Raw genomic sequence first — 21,429 nt, forward strand, 5'->3', positions numbered from 1 at the left:
GAGCGAAAAGGCAAACATTGGCGTGACCTTTCGCTATGGAAGTTAACTGACAACAGGAAGGAAGCTATTAACCTCGCTCCTCTCCTCCTCTCGCCCTGGTGACAGCCAGCAACTCCTCCTCCCAGGCCGAGACCTTGGAGTAAAAATGCAAAGGAGCGCCTGGCTGCCTCAACTCTGCGCTTCGATCCCAGGGGAGGAAGAGACAAGAGAGGAGGGCGCAGCCTGAAGCCAAGTTCAGTCTGTTTGTGACTCGAGCGTGATCGTCCAGAAGAGGTTCCCGGGACTCCAGCATCCTCCTTCTGGCTGCGAAAGGCAGATACCCCTTTGACAAGCTTGGTCACCCCCTCTCGCCCCAAGTTTGAGCGCGGTCCGCAGGTGGTGCAAGCGCCCCAGCTCTCCTGCGCCCCCTGCTGGCGAGAGAGGAAGGCGGCCGCGGCCGCGGAGCCTCCCTGGGCACAGCGCGGGGAGAGAGCTCCGGCGCCGAGAAGAAGCTGCGAGCTTCCCCGATGGTGCCGCCGCCTCCTCCGAGCCGGGGAGGAGCAGCCAAGGGGCAGCTGGGCAAGAGCCTGGGGCCGCTGCTGCTACTCCTGGCGCTGGGACACACGTGGACCTACCGAGAGGAACCCGAGGACCGCGACAGGTAAGGGCCACCTGCCCTAGAGGGAGGACGAGCTTGGTGCAATCAGGACTGGTTGGCAGGGTGCAGACGGTTTCAGGTGGCGGATCCACAGGTCCTTGTTCGCTCAGCCACTGGCAGAGAGTTTAGCTGTTCCAGGTGACTTTCATCTCTTGCGGGAACCGCCTCGGCGCTCCCAGCTGTGAGTCGGGACGCTGGATGCCCTCTGTCCCGCTTTCCTGCCGCTCTCCGTGTGGACTTATGTGGTTTTTCTTGTCGCTTGGTAGTGGGATCGCCCGGTGCCGGGACGCTGTCCTGTCTACTCCCGGACCAGTAGCAGTACGTGCGTCTGGACGCAGAGCCCAGCGCGTTCTGCTCTTCACTCTCCGCCAACCTTAACGGAGTTTCCTTTCCAACTTTCTTTTCTCCCTTAGAGAAGTGTGCTCGGAAAACAAGATCACCACAACCAAATACCCGTGTCTGAAGTCTTCGGGCGAGCTCACCACGTGCTTCAGGTAAAGCTGGGGCCCTGCGGAGTCTAGAGGGACAGGCGTTGCTTGTCAAGCAGGGCTTTGGAAGCGCGCTGATGGAGCCGGGGCTGTGTGTGCCGGAGTTCTGGGTGGTGCCGGGTAGTGCGAACATTTGTGCTCAAGGGCTTGGAGCAAAGCGAGCAACTGAGTTTGCAATCGGCGAGTGCCTGAGATCTGAGAACCTGTACCGTTCGGCGAAAAGCTTGCACGGTAGAGGTTGGAGTGAAAAAGTTTGCAAGTTGTTGAGAGCGGATTGGATTGTGGGTGTAAGCTTGGTGGAGAGGAATGGCTTCCTGCTCGTTTGCGTTTTGTTTTGAAAATACAGCAAGCAACAAGGAAATGCTTGGCACTTGGCTTGCTTTTGACCTTGTGTTGGGACAGAGTGTACCAATGTCGCGGTCTCTGTAGGCAAAATTGTAACCTAGAGGATTGTGGGTAGATGGCCTTGAGTGAAAACAAACGTCAAGATTGTTGAAACTCATGGTCTTTAAGAAAAGATCATGCATGGGTTTCCCTGGGAGAATGGCAAGCAGAGAGTTAAAACAGGTGGGTCCTATCCCCAAAGGAGAGGATCAAGGTCCCTTGTTTTTGGCCGTTTGGAGCTACCAATTGACTTGCTTTTTGAATCATTGAATTCTGGACTTCTGTTCCATTCTCCCACAGAATGGAGGTGGCACACATCCCTTAATGTTTGTTGCTTGGTCCGAGTTTTTAAGATGCTACGCAAGGCATCGGGTTAACACACTTAGAGCAGACTGAGAACCTACTCGGGTGCTACAAAATAAAACAAATCTCAGTGTGTCTTCAATGTGCCAACCAGCTAGTTACAACGCTTTCCGTTCAGAAAACTTTCTTCCTTATACTCAAGGTTCAGGTGTGAGGTGGTTTCCAGGGCAAGCCAATGGGATTTATGGAAATACCATCAGCTGTATTGTGCTTTTAGAGGAGCCATTGGCAACCAGGATGGATTGACAGTAGCTGCTTCACCTATGTGAACTCCAAAAGGGGGCTACCTGCTCCTGCACGTGGTGGTTGGGAACATTGAACAGTAGCTGAGATGTGAGGGACGTGTTCAAATGACAGATGGAGACTTTGGGAGGTGCACCGGGTGAGCAGGGTCATCCAGCTGGTGACATGGCTAGGTAGTACTGGCTGCAGTGTTACTTGCCTGGTTCTGGTCCTGCGTTTCATCCATGTGACCATGGCATTTCCTAGGACATGTTGTTTTCCTATCACTGCTGTATAAAGCTTCCAATTTAACCTGGAGTGTGTCCCTAAGATGGTTCGCTCATTTGTTCAGTTCCTAAAGGTCAGACGTCACATAAATCAGTGACAGTTACAGAACTTGTGTCAGGGTTTTAGAAACCATCAGGGCCTGATTATTCTATTTGTTACGCTCCATTGGCCAGTGTTTTCAGATTTCTTAAAGTAGTGTGGTACTTCGCTTACCCTATCTCATTCAGAGACATTAACACATGGGTCTTGGCACATGTGTTCACTAACCAGTTACTTGATGGAACTGCCTGTTGGACCTAGTGCTCTATCAAGGAAAAGAGTAAAGAGTTTTAATCTGTTTAACAGGAAGGGCTGTTTCAGCTCAAAAACAAAAAAATGACATCAGTCACTGAGTGTGCTAATAGTATTGATATTGTTTAGTTTTTTGAGACAGGACCTCATTGTACAATCCAGTCTAGTCTTGAACTCAAGGTCTTTCTGCCCATCCAAAGTGCTGGCATCAAGGTCTAAACCACTACTATGCATGGCATGACATACTTTATAAATTTATTAATTTTTTTGTGGAAGTCAAAAGTTCTGTGCATATTCTGTTAGCTTTTTTCTCCTTTTATTTTGCTGTTTGAGACAGGGTCTCACTCCATAGCTCAGGCTGGCCTCTAGTTTCCAATTCATGTTTGCTAGCCTCCTCTTCCAACCTCCCAGGTGTGTTGCCGCACTATGGCCAGACAATTTTATAATTAAAGTCATTTGGAAGTTTTCCTCACTTAGTTCTTGAGCTTCAAGAATGGCAGAGTGCTGTGGGATGCTGGGGTGTGGTCCTATAGTTCCTTTCTCTTTCAAGTCTTGCCAGCCTACTCTCATGGCATTACCTGGGCACTGGGTAGGCTCCTGGACTCCATTGCAGTCCCTTCAACTGGATCTGTGTCTTAATGAGATGTATGTTGAAGTCAGTGGAAAACCATGTCAAAAGCAGAGTCTTCAAACCACAGGCAGAGTGGTTCTCAATCTGTGGGTTGCAATCCCTTTGCCAAACCTCTATCTCCAAATACGATTTTTACATTATGATTCATAACAGTAGCCAAATGACACTTCTGAAGCAGCAGTGAAAATAATTTCACGGTTGGGGATCAGAGCATGAGGAACTGTATCAGAGTCACAGCATTGGGAAGATCGGAAACTACTGGTGCTGTGAACTTTTTTACTAGATCCTCGGGAGCATGGAGGCTTCCGAAGCTGAGCAAGCAGCTAGTGCTTCTCAGCTATCACCCTAAAAGGAGAGCCACTCCCCCAACCTGGAAAGCATACCCCGACTCTGGTTTCTCTCAAGCTATTAGCACGGTGGCACCTATGGGGGGAAATGGCTTCAGCACTGGGAAAATACCAGATGGCTAGTGAATGATTTTTAGCATATGAAAGGATTCAGAGCTTGCTGGAGGGATTTTTTTTTTTTCAAAAGGTCATTGCTGGCAAGGGGAGTAGATCTGAACCTATGCAAACCCGTGAACAGAGGGTGGAGATAAGCCCAATTCCTTGCTGTGAAATGTGAAGTGGGCTCACAGTCGTTTTTGTCCGCACAGCCTTGGGGTTTATGACTTCAGCTAAGCAGCTCGACCCTGTACTTTTAGCACTTGATTCCAGATATCAAATAACAATAGTTTTGAAGACTTACTCTGGACTTGGCACGACGCTGTAAACTTTGTTTACATTGTCTCTGATGCGCAGAGCCACCTGTAGCTTTTCTGTTCTCTCATTGTGCTGAGTGGGAACACCATAATCAGAGGTAAGGAGACTGTCATGCCCAAGCACTCACAGTTACACACACAACCTCCATGATTTAAATCCAGGTTTGTCTGACTTCTAAGTCCTCCTTCATTATCTCAGGGAACCCATAAGGTTGGGTGAATGTTCTAGATCCAGGGGTGGAAAAAGAAAGACTAAACTCAAACGGCTGAACATTTCTGACAGTCCAGGGGAATGCTAACACCCACAGTGATCTTGGTTCTCCTTTGGCGCTGCTGCCCTAAGGTCTGTTTCAGACAGTTGAATTTAAATGATCATATTATATATGAAACGGGTTCATGCACACGCAGCCCTCCTTCCTTTTAATACTTTACCTCAATCTTGGGTCCACATCTCTAGAGTTTTTGCTGCCAACATGCATACCGCCAAGCCACCAGAGTTTAAACACTCCTTGCATGAGTCCCAGTGACAGCTTAATGAGACTAAAGCTGACATTTGTCCAGCATTATAACCAGCATAGGACATTCTCTCACCAGTAGTTAAAATATCAGAGCCCGGGCGTGATTTATCTAAAGTAGGGATTCATGACAGCCAAGGCGAGCATATAAAACAGGCACAGATAGCCATTACGGCATTACCTCCCTAAAACTATCATTACTGTCTCTTCCGTCCACCCCTCCCATCTGCCACGAGGTGATTTTCCTTTTCCAAATCATGTACTTTATCTTTCTTTGATGGTGTTTTACATCAGTAAAATGACGTGTTAAAATGTACCTAAGTAGAAAGACAATCCAGCTTTTATTGGGTGAGGCTATGCCTAGCAAACATTAACTCTTTGGAATCTTTGGTCAAAGATTTACATATCTATTAAGAGCTTAGAGCCCTTCTAGAGGATATCAGCACATAAACAGAATAAAGTACAGATAGTCTAAGGGCTTGAGTTTGGACAAAAGCCTTTGTAACTGGAGCCTGTACACCGTGGCTATAGTAGAATTCGCATCTGTGTCCATCACACTGTATAAATGACAGGAAAGAGACAGGAGCTAGGAATGGTGTCTCAGGCAAGGGAAGCGTTGGCTTTGCTTCCCAAGGTGGCTCTTCTTTACCACAGACTGTCTTAGTGAGCTCAGTTGAGAAAACCACCTGTGATTTTGGTCTTAGTTCCTTCGTCTCTGAGCAGAGACTTGATACAGATGCTCTACCCCTCCCCCTGTCTACCCACTGTCCTCTCACTGGGGAGTTCTCCAGCCTAAGGTGGCTCAGGTTCCCATGGGAAAAAAATGACACAGGCTGCAGGAACTTGCACTTTCCTTCAAGATAGTACAGCCTTGTGGCCGTGTCGCCTGTGGGAATTTGGAGGTCTATGTGGTGTTTCTGCAGATGTGTTTACTTAGAGCGAGAGGGCCACTTAATTAGGCTAGTACCCAGGGATTGAGGTTTTGGCTGAAGGTCATCTCAGGGAAGGCTGCAGAGAGCGAGCCTTGTCCTGGCAGGTTGCCTATTGCTTTCCCCTTGAGGGCTTCGGTAATGTCAGAACACACAGGCTCACAAACTCCTTGCTCCTCTTTGAATCTCTAGTCCTTCATTTCTTTTGACCTTGAACCACTTCTTAAGATCCAGGCTTTCCTTTTCTCCTCTGGAATCTAAGGATCATATCAAGAATGTTTAGAGCTGCTGGGGGCTCTGTAAATGAGTTAGCTTGTGTGACGTGGTTTGAGAAGTTCCAAGATTTGAGGGAAGAGCTAGGTCAAACAATGTCACTTCCTGTCACCCCTGAACCTCAAGTGGGGTATGGGAGGGTAGCTTGCAGAAGTTGATTTCTTCATGTCCTGTAACCAAAATGCATGGTGTCTTCATCTATTGGTGCTTATTTTCAAATTCTGGAAGATAACCAGGAGCAGTGATAAGACTCTGTATTGTTCTGGGGTGTCCCTAGGATACTTCTGACCAACTGCTCTGGGGAAGTATTTCATACCTGGCAATGGGGTTTTATTTAGTAACCTATGGCTTCTGGTAGGACCCAGCATACATTCTAAAAAGTAAAACTAGACTTAGACACAGCAGTGGTGTTTCTGTACTGGTCAACATGCTTTGTTTCTAGATGCTTCTCCAAGCGTAGGGTAGCCCAGAAATCTAATGTCGTGAGGCATGACACTGAGCATCTTAGCCTCAGTGTCATCTGTATCAGATGTCATCACCCCCTGCTGACCACCGAAGGTTTTCTATTTATGACTACAGAGTGGTGGACAGCACAGCCAGGTTGAATTGGATGCTGACTCCAGTTTGAAAGGGTTAGAGAAGTTGGCTTTTTATCTGGGGTTGGAAATGGTAGTTCCTGCAGACGTGACTTGAGATCCTTAGTCTGTTAGATTTTTTTTCTTGTTTATGGATTCTTTTGCTCCGTCCACTGCCTCCATCCCATGGCCTACGTAGCTAAGGAGGAGGAAACAGAGGAACTCTGTGAATGGCTGTGTCATTCAGGACACTCGACTCCCTTTTCAGGAAGCATGGTTTCAGGAGCCCCCATCATGGAGGGAATGGGACAAAGGTGGTAAAGCTCAGAGAGGGTCCGACTACATCCAGGGAAGACACTTTCCCTTTCTGCACCAGGCTGTCTATAACTCTCAACCCTCTGAGGCCATGGACCGTCTGTTCTCTCATAGCCTTGACCTTAGGTCAGCTCCATATTTGAAAAAGAGTGGTCCGTCCGTATGCACTTCTTAAATGGCAGAGTGAAGCAAATTTGATTTAAATGTATTAGGCATTGTGGGACTTCTGTTGCTGCTCCTCTGTGTGTTCTGTGTCCTTTAAAAGCTGAGCCAGGGGCTGACATGTGGCCCCATAGGTAGACATAATTGCTGCTATCTCTAGTTACCTGAGTTCAACAATTGAAACCCACATAGTATGTGAGAATTAACATTTGAAAGTTGTTCTCTGACAACCACACATGTGTTGTAGTATGAGCTGGCCCTACACACACACACACACACACACACACACACACACTAAAAAATTAAATTAATAAAAGCTAAAAATTAGGAAAGTGTTTTATTTTATTTAATCTTTAAAAGGAGGGCTCGTTGTATTATTTAGCTCAGGCTGGCCTTGAACTCACCATTTTCCCACCTCAACCTCCCAAGTTCTGGAATTACGGGTGTGTTGCATCAAACCTGAAAGGAAGGCTGCCATTAGGAAGGAGATCAATTGCTCTTTGGAAGTAAGTAATACCGTTGTCTCCATTGCGTCTCAGCCCAGCCTGCTTCTCCGTCCTTTCCCCTGTGATACATATGCTGGATACTGGTGACTCCAACTTCTTATCCTAAATTATACCCCCAAATGACACGTGGGCTCCTCCTCATGTGATGCAGACAGTGATTCGAACGGCAGGGAGGCAGTTTTTAAGAGGGATCCCTTTCCTTCCCACAGGAACAGGTAGCAGAAGAGGGGAGGCAAGGGTGCGTTGAGAGTGGTGGCCAAGATCAGATTTTGTTTCACTTTTCACACTTCCTCAGATCACAGATGGACTAGCCTACCCCATGGCTATGCTTTCATTGCTGTGTCCTTGGAGATCGGATCTTCCTACTACCGATTGTTGTTGAAACGACTGCTCCCTGGCTTCCTGTGGCTAACATCACTTCATCTTTTTATAAATGAAGTTGGGGCGGCGCACCCTCTTTATCCTAGCTGCTATGTTTTCTCAAGAGCAGGTTTTCATTTCACTGCGTCCAAAGCCATGTTCAGCTTCCCCAGATCTGCTTCCTGCTCAGCTGGACCAGGGTGTCTTTATGAATGAGAGAGGCTGCTGCATTGTGATCGCCCTGCTTAGAAGCTGGAGAACAAAGCTCTCATTCTCTCCCACTGTCTCACTCTTTATTTGGGGGATGAGAAAGTGGACAGCTATAACATCTGCAATGCCTCTCCTGCCAACTTAGCCCCCCTTTCCACGGATCTATTAGCTAATTTTAAAGTCTTAGCACTTTTCTCTTGGTCAGCACATGCCCATTGGGTGCTTCCATTGTGCCAGGCTTGATTCAGAGGATGGAAAATACATTTGAAGGGAGCAAGCGTGCAAACGTCTGTTCTGGTGGGACTTACAGGTTCTCATTCATCTTCCGGGAAAGGGTGTTTTAATATATTTTTTTGGTGCACATCTGAGTAATGTTTATTTCTTGAAGTTTCTTATAGCCTAGATGTATCTTTTCAGAAAAACAACAACAAATAAAGCAACCCTTGCAGCTCCAAGCAGAGACATGAAACTACATGAATGGCAATGATCGCTCCCCCCTCCATCCCCCTCCTCATCCTGCCAGAAATTAATATGTACCACAAGTTTCTTGCTTCCCAAAAGTTCAAGAACTTCCGGAGCACTATGGGAAAGCTAATTTTGGGCCATATGACTGACAGGTAAATGGCCAATTGTCCAGCTGGGGACAAATCAGTTCACTGTTACCTTGCTCATTACGGTGAAATCCAAGCTAGACAGCTATGAGTTTGGCCTCCACACAGAATCATGAGCTGGCTTAAAACAAGAGGGTTTTGTTTGACTCTGTTCTGTCTTCCTCTTTCCTTCTGAGTGCTTCTGTGGCAAACCTTCCCATATTGGCAGCTCTCACTCGGTCTGTCTTAGTATGTCAGAATTGAGTTTGCAGGGCCAGGACAGCCACTGAGCAGCCTTTGGAAGTGGTTGGTCCTCCTTCATCATTGACTTGCATGCCAGTCACAGGCTCAGAGCAGAAGTGCCCTTGCCACACATGTGATAGGTTACCTTGGAGTTTGTATACTAGAAAGCTTTTCACATTCAAGAAAAAAAAACGCTAGTCATGTTTTTTAAAAAATATACCTTTAAAGCAGTCTTTTTTTTTTTTTTCGGTTTTTCGAGACAGGGTTTCTCTGTGTAGCCCTGGCTGTCCTGGAACTCACTCTGTAGACCAGGCTGGCCTCAAACTCAGAAATCTGCCTGCCTTTGCCTCCCATGTGCTGGGATTAAAGGCGTGCGCTACCACCGCCTGGCCTAAAGCAGCCATTTTTAATGAACGCTGTCCTACATCATAATTTTATTTGAAAATATTAATCTCTCCCTCTGTGTGTGTGTGTGTGTGTGTGTGTGTGCATGTATGCATATGGAGAATAGAGGGCATCGTGTAGGAAATCTTTCACCTTGTAGGTCTTGGGGAATCAAACTTAAACCATCTGGCTTGGCTATAAGCACTTTTTTCCTCTTTCTTCCTTCCTTCCTTCCTTCCTTCCTTCCTTCCTTCCTTCCTTCCTTCCTTCCTTTTCTCTTTCTTTTATTAATTATTTTATTTACATTTCAAATGTGGCCCCCCTTCCTGGTCTCCCCTCCATGAACCCCGCTATGCCTCTAAGAGAGTGCTCCCCCCACCTCACCCTTCTAACATCCCCCTTCTCTGGGGCATCAAGCCTCCACAGGACCAAGAGCATCCCCTCCCAGTCCTCTGCTATACATGTAGCAGGAAACACGGAACTGCCCATGTATGCTCTTTGGTTGGTGGCTTAGTCCCTGGGAGCTCTGAGGGATCCAGTTAATTGATACTGTTGTTCTTCATATGGGGTTGCCATACCATTCAGCTCCTTCAGTCCTTCCCCTAGCTCTCTCATTGGGGTCCCTGGGCTCAGTCTGATGGTTGGCTGTAAGTATCTGCATCTTTATAAGCACCTGTTCCTTCACTGATCCCCAAGTCATAATCGTATATGGATCTATATATGGCAAAGAAGCATTCCATGTTACAGTTACACTATATGTAAAAAAAAAAACCTTTAATCTTTATTATCGTGTATATGTGTGTGTAATGCTCATCAGAATGGGGAGGGGCATGCATGCCTGGATATGCAGGTCAGAGCATAGCTCTGTGGAGTCAGTGCTCTCCTTTTTCCTTCCACTTCCCAGGGATAGAACTCAGGGAGTTGGGTTTGGCAAGTGTCTTTACCCCTGAGCCATCTTGCTGGTCCCCACCGAAACTTTTGAAATTTAACTGTTAATTTCCCTTTAAATGATGCCAACTGTTTTGTTCTGGATAGTAATGTCTTCTGACAGAATAGGGCAGATGGAATGGAGAATGAAGAAATGAAAGGAAAAATTCTGAAAGAGGGAAAATCTGAAGGAACAAAGGAAGTTATTTGAATCCTTTATTTGTGTTAAGGATGTTAAAAAAAAAAAGCTGTACAGCAAAGACCAAAAGGCTAAAATTTTGGCTAGGAAAAGAAAAGATCCCATAAAAGTCCAGTTTTTAATATATATACATATATATTATATATTTTAATCATATATTTACTGTAGTATATATTACATAACTATATATTACATAATAAATTATAGTACATATAATATATAATATAAACTATGTAACATAATATATATTACATACAATATACTATATAATAGTAATGTATAATATATAATTAATATTATATTATTAAATACATCCTATTTTATAATTATTTAAATTATATATAATTTATAATATATACCATGTTTTATATTTAATAATTAATATATCATACCCATACGACACTCACATGTGAGTGTTAGTGACATTTATGTTAGTCATGTGGAAGTTCACAGCCTGGCTATGTGCCTGTTTTAACTGATTAAGCCTCAGTAGAAGGCAGACTAAGTTCAGAAAGGTGGCTGGTGAATCTGCAAATATGAAGTTGTATGATCCCTCATGCCTGCCTGCCTGCCCGCAACTGTATCTTTTATTTAATTTTTTATGTTTTTGAGAATTTCATACATGAGCACTATATTTTTTATCATTTCCACCCTTCTCAAGCATCTATCCAACTCTTCCTATGTCCTCCCCACCCCCTCAAATTTATGACCTCTTCCTTATTCTCTTACTCTCTCTGTCTCTCTGTCTCTGTCTGTCTCTCTCTCTGTGTCTCTGTCTCTCTCTCTGTAACCTAATGGATCCATTTAGTGTTGCTTGTATGTACATGTGCTTAGTGTTGACCAGTTGGGATTGAATAACCCATCAGGGGCTTGTCTGTCGCGAAGACTGAGTCTCCCTAAGCCACTGATTATAACTCTTCATCTAGGAATGTGTCCTTGTGACATTTCCCCCACCCACACCAGCATGTCCTAGTGTCCTTGTGAGAATCTCATTTAGACAACAGTCTAGAGGTTTTGTGGGTGCCGTTGTCATAGTGAGAAGACACTCTCACAGCAGGCGTCCTGGTCCTCTGGCTCTTCTGATCCTCTCTTCTAAGATGTGTCCTGATCCTGAGGTGTAGAGATTGAACTGTCTGTCCATGGACCAATTGAGGCTGGACACTGCACAGTCACTGACTCTTTGCATTTTGACCCACTGTGGATCTCTGTAACAGTCTTTGATGAGGGGTGAGAGCTACACACGCCCAGGGGTAGAAAGGTAAGAATTTAGAGTGCAGTCCAGAATTATGCTGGTCTAGTAAAGTGGTGGTAGTAGGTTGGCTTCTAAGCTCTATGGCCTCACTAACCATGTGCAATTGGCTAGGTTTCTAGTACCAGGGTTGGTTTCTGTCCTGCTGAGAAGGCCTTAAAGTCCAACTAGACAGCTGTTGGCTATCATCAAGACATAATTGCCACTACTACACGTTTAGGGTATTGATCTTACCAATGCTGCTGATGGTGTGGTTCTTAGGCTTCGGAGCTGGTTAATCATTGGTTTGATTCCCTGCTTGGTGACATACATAGCTCCTTCTAGGACTATGAAAGTTAGTCCTCATAGGTCAGATCCAGCCTGGATCTTCTGAGTCCTGTGTCTGAAGTGTCTAGTGTCTTCAGCAATAGGAACATGTCTTCAATCCCTGAGTGACAGCCAAAAGCAATAGCAATAATCTATATTGTTTTGGCAGTCTCTTTGACTCCCCTGACCAACAATGTGAAGGAGTGGAGTGTTTTATGCCTAGAACTGGAGTTTTTATTAGGTAATTTATGGCTCTGGAGGGTAGAATTGTTAGCACAAGTAGCATAACTTCATTTCAACTATATATATGCGTAATATATACATATATATATATTTACATGAATATATTTACATATATCTATGTAAATTATATATACAACTATATATACATAATTCATTTGTATTATATATAATTTTAAGTAAATAAAAAATATGATTCCTTACAGTGTTTTCAAAGATCCTTATTTCTCTCTCCTCCCCTTTCCTTCCCCTAATCAAAGTACCCCATTTCTTTTTTTTATATCACTTATATATTGCTATTTCCCTCTCTAGTGCTCTTTAGACAACAGTCTTGCTGTGTAGGTTGTGTTAGCTCATATGTAGCCCAGACTGACTTCAAACTTACAATCCCTAGGAGTCCCTAGTATGTACCACCAAGTTTTACTCCAAGCTCTTCTTAGGTGCCTGAACACTGTAGTAACTTTACTTCCCTGAAAATGATAGGATATAAAAAAAATAAAAAGTTTGGGGACCAGAGAGATGGCTCAGTGGTTAAGAGTGCTTGCTGCTCTTACAGAGATCCTGAGTTCAGTTCCCATCCCTCATAGCTATCTAGAGCTCCAGCTCTGGGCACCTTTACACAGATGCGTGTGTATGCATGTACACACACACACACACACACACACACACACAAGTTAAACAAGCAATCTTAAGAAGGAGGATTTAGATCATATTCCCCCATTTCCTGTTTAACTCCTCACCAGACCCCCCACCCATCTACCTCCCAATTTCATGTCCTCTTTTATTATTACTAATTGCCTGGGTCAATTATCACTGACCCTTATATGCATGAGTGTGGGGTCACCCAGTGGGGTATGGGCAACCTACCAGTAGCCATAGCCACAAAGAGAAGTGACATGGTATACATGTATGAAAAATGACATACTATACATGTATGAAATTTTATTCATGGTGTCTGCAAATAAAATTTTATGATCTATTAAAGAGAGTTTAGGAGAGGGGAGGATGCTGAAAGCAGGGTGTCAGTCTCTCTGGCAGAAACTAAGTCAGACAAGATGTCCAAAAACAGATGTTAGAACTCCGCCGGCAAAACTAAACAAAATCCATCCCTCACTGGTGCACTTTAATAAAAGGGTGTCTCACCATACACATTTCTTTGGGTGATACTTTCCACTGTGGTGACTTCAGGTTATCCGTAAAATCAATTTACTTTCAGTAATATCACTGAAGGAAAAAAATATTACCTAAAATGTTGTGTAAAAACTGATGTTTGTAGCTTTAGTTTCTGTGGACCCTTTGTCCAGGATGGTGGCAGGTGTTGGAGAGAATTATCTGCTCTCGCCAGTTCAAGTAAGATATCACTCATAGAGAAGAAGACACTGGAGTCCTAGCCCTGACCCACTGAATCAGAATTCACATTTGGACAAAGTCCCTTGATATCCCCAACCAAGTTTTAAGGGGCCAGGCCTCACTGCATCAATGCAGCCCCCACCTCCGACTTGGCTGCCAACTTCTATTTGTAAGACAGGAGTGTCTGTGATACACATTAGAAAGATCCCACATCCATGCTAGGGCTGGAGGAGCTATTTTTTGTTGCCCAAACTCTAAAAGTGGGTACCAGGGACAACTCCAGTACATACCACAGGTTGACCAACCATAGACCTTCAAGCATAAAGGAATGGCAAATCTATTTCAGCAGAAGCTGGGGAAAGAATCTAGTCCTCGTTTTTTTCTGTGGGCATAAAGTCTAGGTCCCTCTCATGATTTTGGCATGACTGCAACATCCAGAACCCTTAATGAAAACTTAGACTAATGTGTTAGTATCACCATGCTGGAGTGCCATCCCTCATCATTGGTTTGCTCTGTTACCCCTTGCGTTTGCTTCCTACCATTTGCTGGAAGGTCTGAGGGTAGTCGGGGCTGTGCCTTGGGTTGAGATGGAGCAACTGGAGAGCATTCTTTATGAGATCTTCTGAGTTTAAGCTGATCAGATCCAAATCCCATGCCTCAAATTCCACCCCTTTCCAGTTTACACCGCGGCTCTTGGCTCGGGGTCTGCAGCTACTTGGTGACCTCTGGTGCATTAAAGAAAAAAAAAGTTTTGCTTTGTTGCTGAGCTGCATGAATTTTCTCAAGATATAAACACAGCTCCGGGTGTTATAAATGAAAGCTCTAGTGTCAAGCTGTGCTGTTCTTTCTTTGTGAGAATCAAACATACTTAATTCCACATAATACGTGCTACTGAGATTCTCTTCCCATTCCCTGGTAGCTGTACTGCTTTAAAGTCCTCTCTTCAGAAAGCAGGGCTTTCTGAAACACAGGGCTGGCTAAGGGCTTTAGTTAACTTCCTACGTCATGAAGCAATCCATTCTGTACTTTATGTATTTCAAGTGCAAGCTCTATCTGCCATTGATCCTGAAGATAGCGCCCAAAGTACACAGCTACACAGCAAGTGATTAGGTATGTATGACCGCATCTTCTTTATTCAGTGTTATAACAGTGATTTTTTTTCCTTTTGGGACAAAATCGTAGAGATAAAAAGGATTATAAGTCAAGAAATGAGAGAAATATAGCTGTACTTTGTTATAGAGGTGTTTGAGGGTTTCTTCATGAGGGGATTTCTTTGAATTTGATACTGGAGAAATGTGGATTGGTTCATAAGTGGCTTTTGTGTTTTACTACAGTTTCAGAGCTTGGTATACACAGTACATCACTGGACCAGAGGGGTAAAGGCAAGGCAGGGAGGAACCCAAGTGTCTGTATTAGCAGGGTTCTCCAGAGGAACAGAACTGATAGGTAGGTGATTGATTCTGTCTATCTATCTATCTATCTATCTATCTATCTATCTATCTATCTATCTATCTTATCTGTCTATCTTATCTATCTATCTATCTCTTCCTATCTCTCTGTCTCTCTCTCTATTTTCCCCCTCTCTCTATTTCTCTCCGTCTCTCTGTCTCTCTGTCTCTCTCTGTCTCTTTCTCTGTCTCTCTATCTGCCTCTCTATCTCTCTCTATCATCTATGTATCTTCTATCTATCTATTATCTATTATCTATCTATCATCTATCTATCATCTATCTATGTGTCTATCATCTATCTATCATCTATCATCTATGTATCTATTATCTATCTATCTATCATCTATCTATCATCTATCATCTGTCTATCATCTATCTATCATCTATCTATGTGTCTATCTATCTATCTATCTATCTATGAATGAGAGATTTATTAGAGTGGTTTACAGTTGTGGTCCTGCTACTCCCAAGCAATTGCTATCTACCTGCAGCAACTCCAAGAATCCAGTAGTTGTCCACAAGGGCTGGGCATCTCAGCTTGTCTTCATATACTCTGGAATCCTGAAGAAGAAGGCTTTAACACTATTGATGGAATGAATTTGTTAGCCAGAGTGAGACCGAGCAGGCAAAGAGCAAGAACTACCTTCTTCTGTCTTTTATATAGGCTGCCACCAGAAGGTGTCTCACCTGGATTTAAGGTAGATCTTCCCTTGGATCTAGATTTAGGGTGGATTTTTCCACTTCAAATAATTCAGTTAAGAAAAATCCCTCTCACATGTACCTAGCCACTTGGCTTCTAGTTAATTTTAGATGTTGTCAAGTTGACCACCAAGAATAGCCATGACAACGTCAAACAGTCTACTGGATATCCTTGTTAAAGCTCCTAGCTTCCTGAGTTCTTTCCCAGAGGCCATAACTTTGGGGAAGTACATTTGTAAGTCTTAAGACACGCAAAATACGTCCGTCCATTCGAATGATCAGGAAGATGGCAGGCTCTGGGGTGGAGCCACAGATTCTTGTACAGTACTTAGTGTTACGAAAGGATCTATCTCAGGCTCCTTTTTCCTGGCCCACGGGAGCATTGGTAGCGCAGGCTTGTCACGCCGCCACAGCAGCCTTGCACCTCCATCGAGACCATCCGCACACAGCAGCTTATCTCCGGGAGCTGGGGCGCATGCGCAAGGTCGTTCTCGAGCCTGCTGATGAGGCCACCTTGAAGGAGCTGGCCGAGACCCTGCAGCAGAAGAGCATTGACCACACGCTGTGGCTCGAGCAGCCTGAGAACATTGCCACATGCATTGCCCTGAGGCCGTACTCCAAGGAAGAAGTGAGCCAGTATTTGAAGAAGTTCCGGTTGTTCAAGTGACTAATGTTCTGGGAGAACAGAATGTCAGCTGGTCTGGGGAGCCACATGGCCTCATCCTGAAGCATTGTGGATTCCTTTCAATGTTGACGTACTCATCCCTTCTAGTTATGGTGGTTTCTTATGAACCAGCACAAATTCAAATTAAAGCCCTCATTAATCAGAAAAAAAAAAAAAGACACATGTAGATAATAGTGGTGGAACTGACAATTGAGGTCCATAGAAGAGGTTACCTGCTCTGGGAAAGGGGGCCTCTGTGGTCTTGTTGCCGTCCTGTTATCCTGGGGCAGGATATTTCTATATTTTTATATAGCAAAAGCTATTTCTATATTATGGCTAATGCAGGGGCTGAGGCAAAAGTTTGTGTGATTCATTTGGTGTGCTTCTAATGTCAACTCTCCAGTATTTCTGTCTACTTCTTATTCCAGCTCTTGTCCCTGCTTCTCGGTGACTCCTTCCTTAAGCCCCCCACCTCCAAGACCCAGTCTCACTGTGTCGCTCAGGATGGTGTTAAACCACAGAGCCCAAACAGTGCTCACACCTCAGTCTCCTGAGTGGCTGGAACCACAGACATTGATCAACGTGCTGAGATAGTGTCTGTTTAAATAACAAAATGCCATTTCTTGTTGTCTAGCCTTTAAAGGAAGATTAACTCAGTCTTTAAGAAAATAAGCAACAAAATGCTGGTCAGACAAAAGCGGACCTGTGTGCACTGCCGGTCAGTGTGGAGTTTCTCAGAGAACTAAAACTCTAGCATATGACCCAGCTGCACTATTCCCAAGTATTTTCCCAAGGGACTCAGTGTCCACGTATCTCTGACATGCTTGCACATCCATGTTTCTTGCTGTACCGCATGACATTGTAGTGACTCACACACTGTGTTCCCTCCTCTCTTCCCTGATGCTGACAAGTCTCCCACTCCTGCTTTCTTGTCTCATGACTTCTTTTCTCCATCTCTTAAGATCTTTCCTCTCTTCATGCTCCTTTTCACCTTTAAATTTCTTTTTTCTTTGTTTTTAATATTTATTTATTTATTTATTTATTCATTTATTTATTTAATGTATATGAGTGTTCTATCTGCTTGTACACCTGTATGCCAGAAGATGGCATCAGAACTCATTACAAGTGGTTGTGAGCCACCATGTGGTTTCTGGGAATTGAACTCGGGACCTCTGGAAGAACAGACAGTGCTCTTAACCACTGAGCCATCTCTCCGGCCCCTACACAGTCCTTTCTTCAAACTGTACTTACTTATTTTTTAATAGCAACATCAGTATTCATTCATTGCACGTTTTGCACGCCGTGGTACACAGCTTAGCACTGAGACTCCTTTTCAATCTCAAACCACCAGGTTGCAGCTGTCAAGGGACTAGGTTTGTTTTCCCTGGACTTTTTTATGTAGATGTAGGCAGGTGTACTTAGCTACTGCTTACAAGTGTTTTTTGTTTGGTTGGTTTTGTTTTTGTTTTTCTTTTCAAAAGCAAGATTTTAAAAATTTAACAAGAAAGAGAGGTTACTTATCGTTGTGGACTGGCTCCACACGTGTGTAGCACGGCGTCCTTTGGTGTAGACTGCACGGGAATTCATCTGTTTGGCTGATAGCTCCCTGTCAGGAAGTCAGCAAATATTAAGGGCACCATACTTGATGCCTTAGTTTTAAAAATTGTTATATTTTTATTCATTGAGAATTTCACACACGTTTAGGTCTTAAGCTTCAGTGCCAATTTTGTGTCCAGCCAGAATATCACAGCTACAGGCTTGGCATTACCGTGGGTCAAAAATATTCAGAAAACAAAGTTGTACCTGTACTGAAAATGTAGTTTTGTCCCCTGAACCGAATGCCATCACAACCATCTGTCTAGCATTTTCATTGTACTAGGTAATCTAAGTTATTTAGATCATTCACTGTACACTTAATGTATACAGGAAGATACACTGCCTTCCCCTCAAATGCAAATACTATGTCACTTCTTGCAAGAAACCTGAGCATCTGTGGATTTTGATTTTTGGGGCAGAGCTGCTAACCTTAAGATAATGAACCATAAGATGACCTAGTCTACCCAGAGAAGGGCTTGCTGAATACTTGGGAGGCACACTCCTCGTGTCCCACCCTTTCATGACTCTGGAGTTGGTGGCTTTGCGGGTTCTCGGATGCCCTTGGGCTAGCGCTCTCCCTCCCTGGCCCCCCTCTGAACCTCAGGGGAGGGTGGTAGAGCTTTAGTGTTATTTTTAGGGCTGACAATTTGACTGATCACCCACTCCTTCTCAGAGAGCAGGGTGAACAGAAGCAGGCTTGGTTTACAGCACCAGGGATTAGCTGGACATCAGAGTGAACCTCTTGGCTGTGAAGACACGGAATGTCTAGTCAGATTTAAAACGAGATGCTATCTGCAACTCTCTCTGATGCATTTGAGCTTTTCTTTCCCTAATCGGCTATGTAGAGAAACAAAAAAAAAAAAAAAAAAAAAAAAAACCCCCCCCCCCTGAAAAAAAAAAACCAAGAAAACAAAATCAAACCAAACACAGCTGTTTACCTCCCTGGGCATCCACATTAGCCAGCAGGCTTCGTGCCTGCTGTAGGCAGGTGCTTTGAGAGATTCATTTCTCTCTCTGTGTGTGGGTGTCTCTGTCTCCCCATCTGCCCACCTTTCTACATTCAGGCTGTTCCATCCTCCCACGGGAGCGAGGAGGCTGAAGCCTGCTCAGCAATGAGCTCTCACACATCAACTTGTTAAATGAGAAACCCACATTTATCTGGCAGAGCTCAGGCTGCTGAAGTGGGAAGCCACGGGGGGCTGAGCTGCCTCATAAAACCCCCTTCCCATCCGTTATCCAAACACACTGGGATTAGGATGTCTATCTTATGTATCTACCCGTTTTTAAAAATTGTAAACTTATGTTTCAACATGTGTAAAACCTTTAGAATGTATTTACCTTATAGAGCATAGTAACTGTCTGTAGACTCTAAGGACCTCGGGAGAAGTCTGAGCACACTGGGGAGGGAGCCTGCAGACTCCCTGCTTCTACTACTACTCACGTTTTAGGAGCCCTCAGGCACCTGGTGAAACAAAACAGTTAGCTATACTATTTTGCTGCATGGGTTTAAAAAAAGAAAAAAAGAAAACCCTCTTTCTCCCATCCAGACTGCCAACATAGAACAGGGCTACTCCTGACTTAACCAGCTAACTATCAGATTCTCTCTCCTTTTTTGTTTTTTAGAGTTTTTTTTTTTTTTTTTTTTAAAGCAACTTGCTTGGGGTTGTATGAGTGATGAGAGTGAATACTCAGAAGCCTTTGCTACATGGTCATAAGAACTACTGTGACAGCAAAAAGTAGCCAGCTTTTCTCCCAAAAGGCAGCTTTTTGTTTATTTGTATTTGATTTTAATATATGTATTTGTATGTCAGTGTTTGGGTGTATACATGTGTGCAGGCACATATGCACATGTGTATTGAAGACCTGAGATTAACCTGTCCACAAATGTATCTTTAAAAAAAAAGATTTATTTTTTAAATTGTGTGCTTGTGGGTCTGTGTACATAAGTTCAGGTGCCCATAGAGACCAGAGGAGGGAGTGAGATCTCCCGGAGCTAAAGTTACAGGCGGTTGTGAGCTAACCAACTTGGGTGCTGGGAATCAGACTGGATTCCTCTGGAGAGCAATATGTACTTTGTAACTTCTCCAGCCCATGTGTAGCTGCTTCTCACAGCATTTCAAACATGCCCAAGAGGCAGTAAGCAGTGCATCCTCAGTGACTACCAATGTTGCTGTCTTTGTTATATCTGCTTGACGGATACTTTGCTGAGGCATTCTGAAGTAAGCCATAGACGTACCACCTCATCACCTGCTTCTGAAGATCCTGTATAACCTGAATTATGCTGTCTCTCCACTGTCTGTGAATGCTATGCACCCTCAGTGCTTAATACTATTTCCTATAAGAGGCTGTTTCCAGTCTCACGATATTGTCCATCCAGCTCCCTCTGGGTGATGACTGTCCTCTGAAATAAAGACATATAGCCACATGTCTTATTTATTGATTTACCTCTGTTTGAATTTATTCCAGACATGTAACACATCAAGCATAAAGTAGCGTAAATGAAAGAGGACAAAAATAAGGAAAGAGAAATAAGAGAAGAGACACTGGTTAGAGCCAGGATCAAGGCTAAGAATGCATACTGTGAAGAGCCATCGGCTCCCTACAGGTGGGCCTTTTGGAGCTGAATTTTCTAGTATCCAATGAGGAAGGATCAATTACACACAGCCATATGGTAAATCCAGAATGATACCCCTGAGAACAACAACTACTCTTTGAGAACAAAGAGAAACTTTTTACCTGAATGTGGATGTAAAAGGAAAGGCGTGTAATGGGGGGGTTCACCTCATAGCAGACACGGAAGCCTCACAGATGTTCTTCCGGTGACCTTTGAGAATATGACGACCCCCTGCCAAGAACAGTTGGTTGATTCTGATGTACAGGGTGGGGGTGGGGGCTCTAAGGTACTGTCTAGCACATGGCTATTGCTGTTGCCCTCTGTGCTACTGCATGCTTTCAGAGTTTATGGATCTGGACGTGGGCAGACTAGACAAGTTTCTTGGTTTCTGATGTTACTTGCTTTCTCTGTCTTAACCAAATACAACTGACTTTTACCACCATGATGTTTCTCTCTGCTGCTGTCAAACACCTCAGAAACCCTGCTTTTCCTTTCATTTCTTTCAGTCTCTGCTGGTAATTCCTTCCATCCCATCCCTAGGTTTGATAGGTTCTTCTCATATGAACAACTGCTGTGTCAGCGGATTTCAACCTGTGGGTTGTGATCCCTTTGACTAACCTCTATCTCCAAAAATTACCTTACATTTCATAACAGCCAAATTACAGTTATGAAATAGCAATGAAAATAATTTTATGGTTGGGGGTGTCATCGCAACACGGAGAACTGTATTAAAGGGTTGCAGCCTTAGGAAGGTTGAGAACTGCTGTGCTAGGCAAAGGAGGTTAGCCTCCTGGGAAGTATTTTGAGAATGTTTAATCCTTCCTCACGTTCAGTCAGTTGGCTTCCGTCTCTGTCTTTGTTGTCTTTTGTCTTTCTGTGTCTCTGTCCCTGATACCTTCTTTTTCTCTCTTGTCCATCATCCTGGAGACAGGGTCTTAATATATGACTTAGCCTGCACTGGAATTCATAATCCTCCTGCTTCATTCCACTGAGTGCTGGGATTTCTGGTG

General features: G+C 44.2%; 2 protein-coding genes across 2 annotated transcripts in view; both read left to right on the top strand.

Moving 5' to 3' along the window:
* The first annotated feature begins 506 nt into the window (after positions 1-506).
* The window catches only part of Ccbe1 (collagen and calcium binding EGF domains 1), a 234,281-nt gene continuing 213,358 nt past the window's right edge, over positions 507-21,429 (top strand). The window contains exons 1-2 of the mRNA XM_028774239.1: positions 507-640; positions 1,051-1,131. Of these exons, the coding sequence (XP_028630072.1) occupies positions 507-640; positions 1,051-1,131 (215 nt within the window). The remainder of the gene's footprint in view (positions 641-1,050; positions 1,132-21,429) is intronic.
* On the top strand, positions 1,203-16,212 carry LOC114626802 (putative peptidyl-tRNA hydrolase PTRHD1). The gene is made up of 2 exons (XM_028774326.1): positions 1,203-1,412; positions 15,793-16,212. The coding sequence occupies exons 1-2, from the start codon at positions 1,203-1,205 to the stop codon at positions 16,210-16,212; spliced, it is 630 nt and encodes a 209-aa protein (XP_028630159.1).

The sequence above is a fragment of the Grammomys surdaster genome, unplaced genomic scaffold (genome assembly GCF_004785775.1).
Source record: "Grammomys surdaster isolate TR1022 unplaced genomic scaffold, NIH_TR_1.0 239, whole genome shotgun sequence".
NCBI lineage: Eukaryota > Metazoa > Chordata > Mammalia > Rodentia > Muridae > Grammomys > Grammomys surdaster.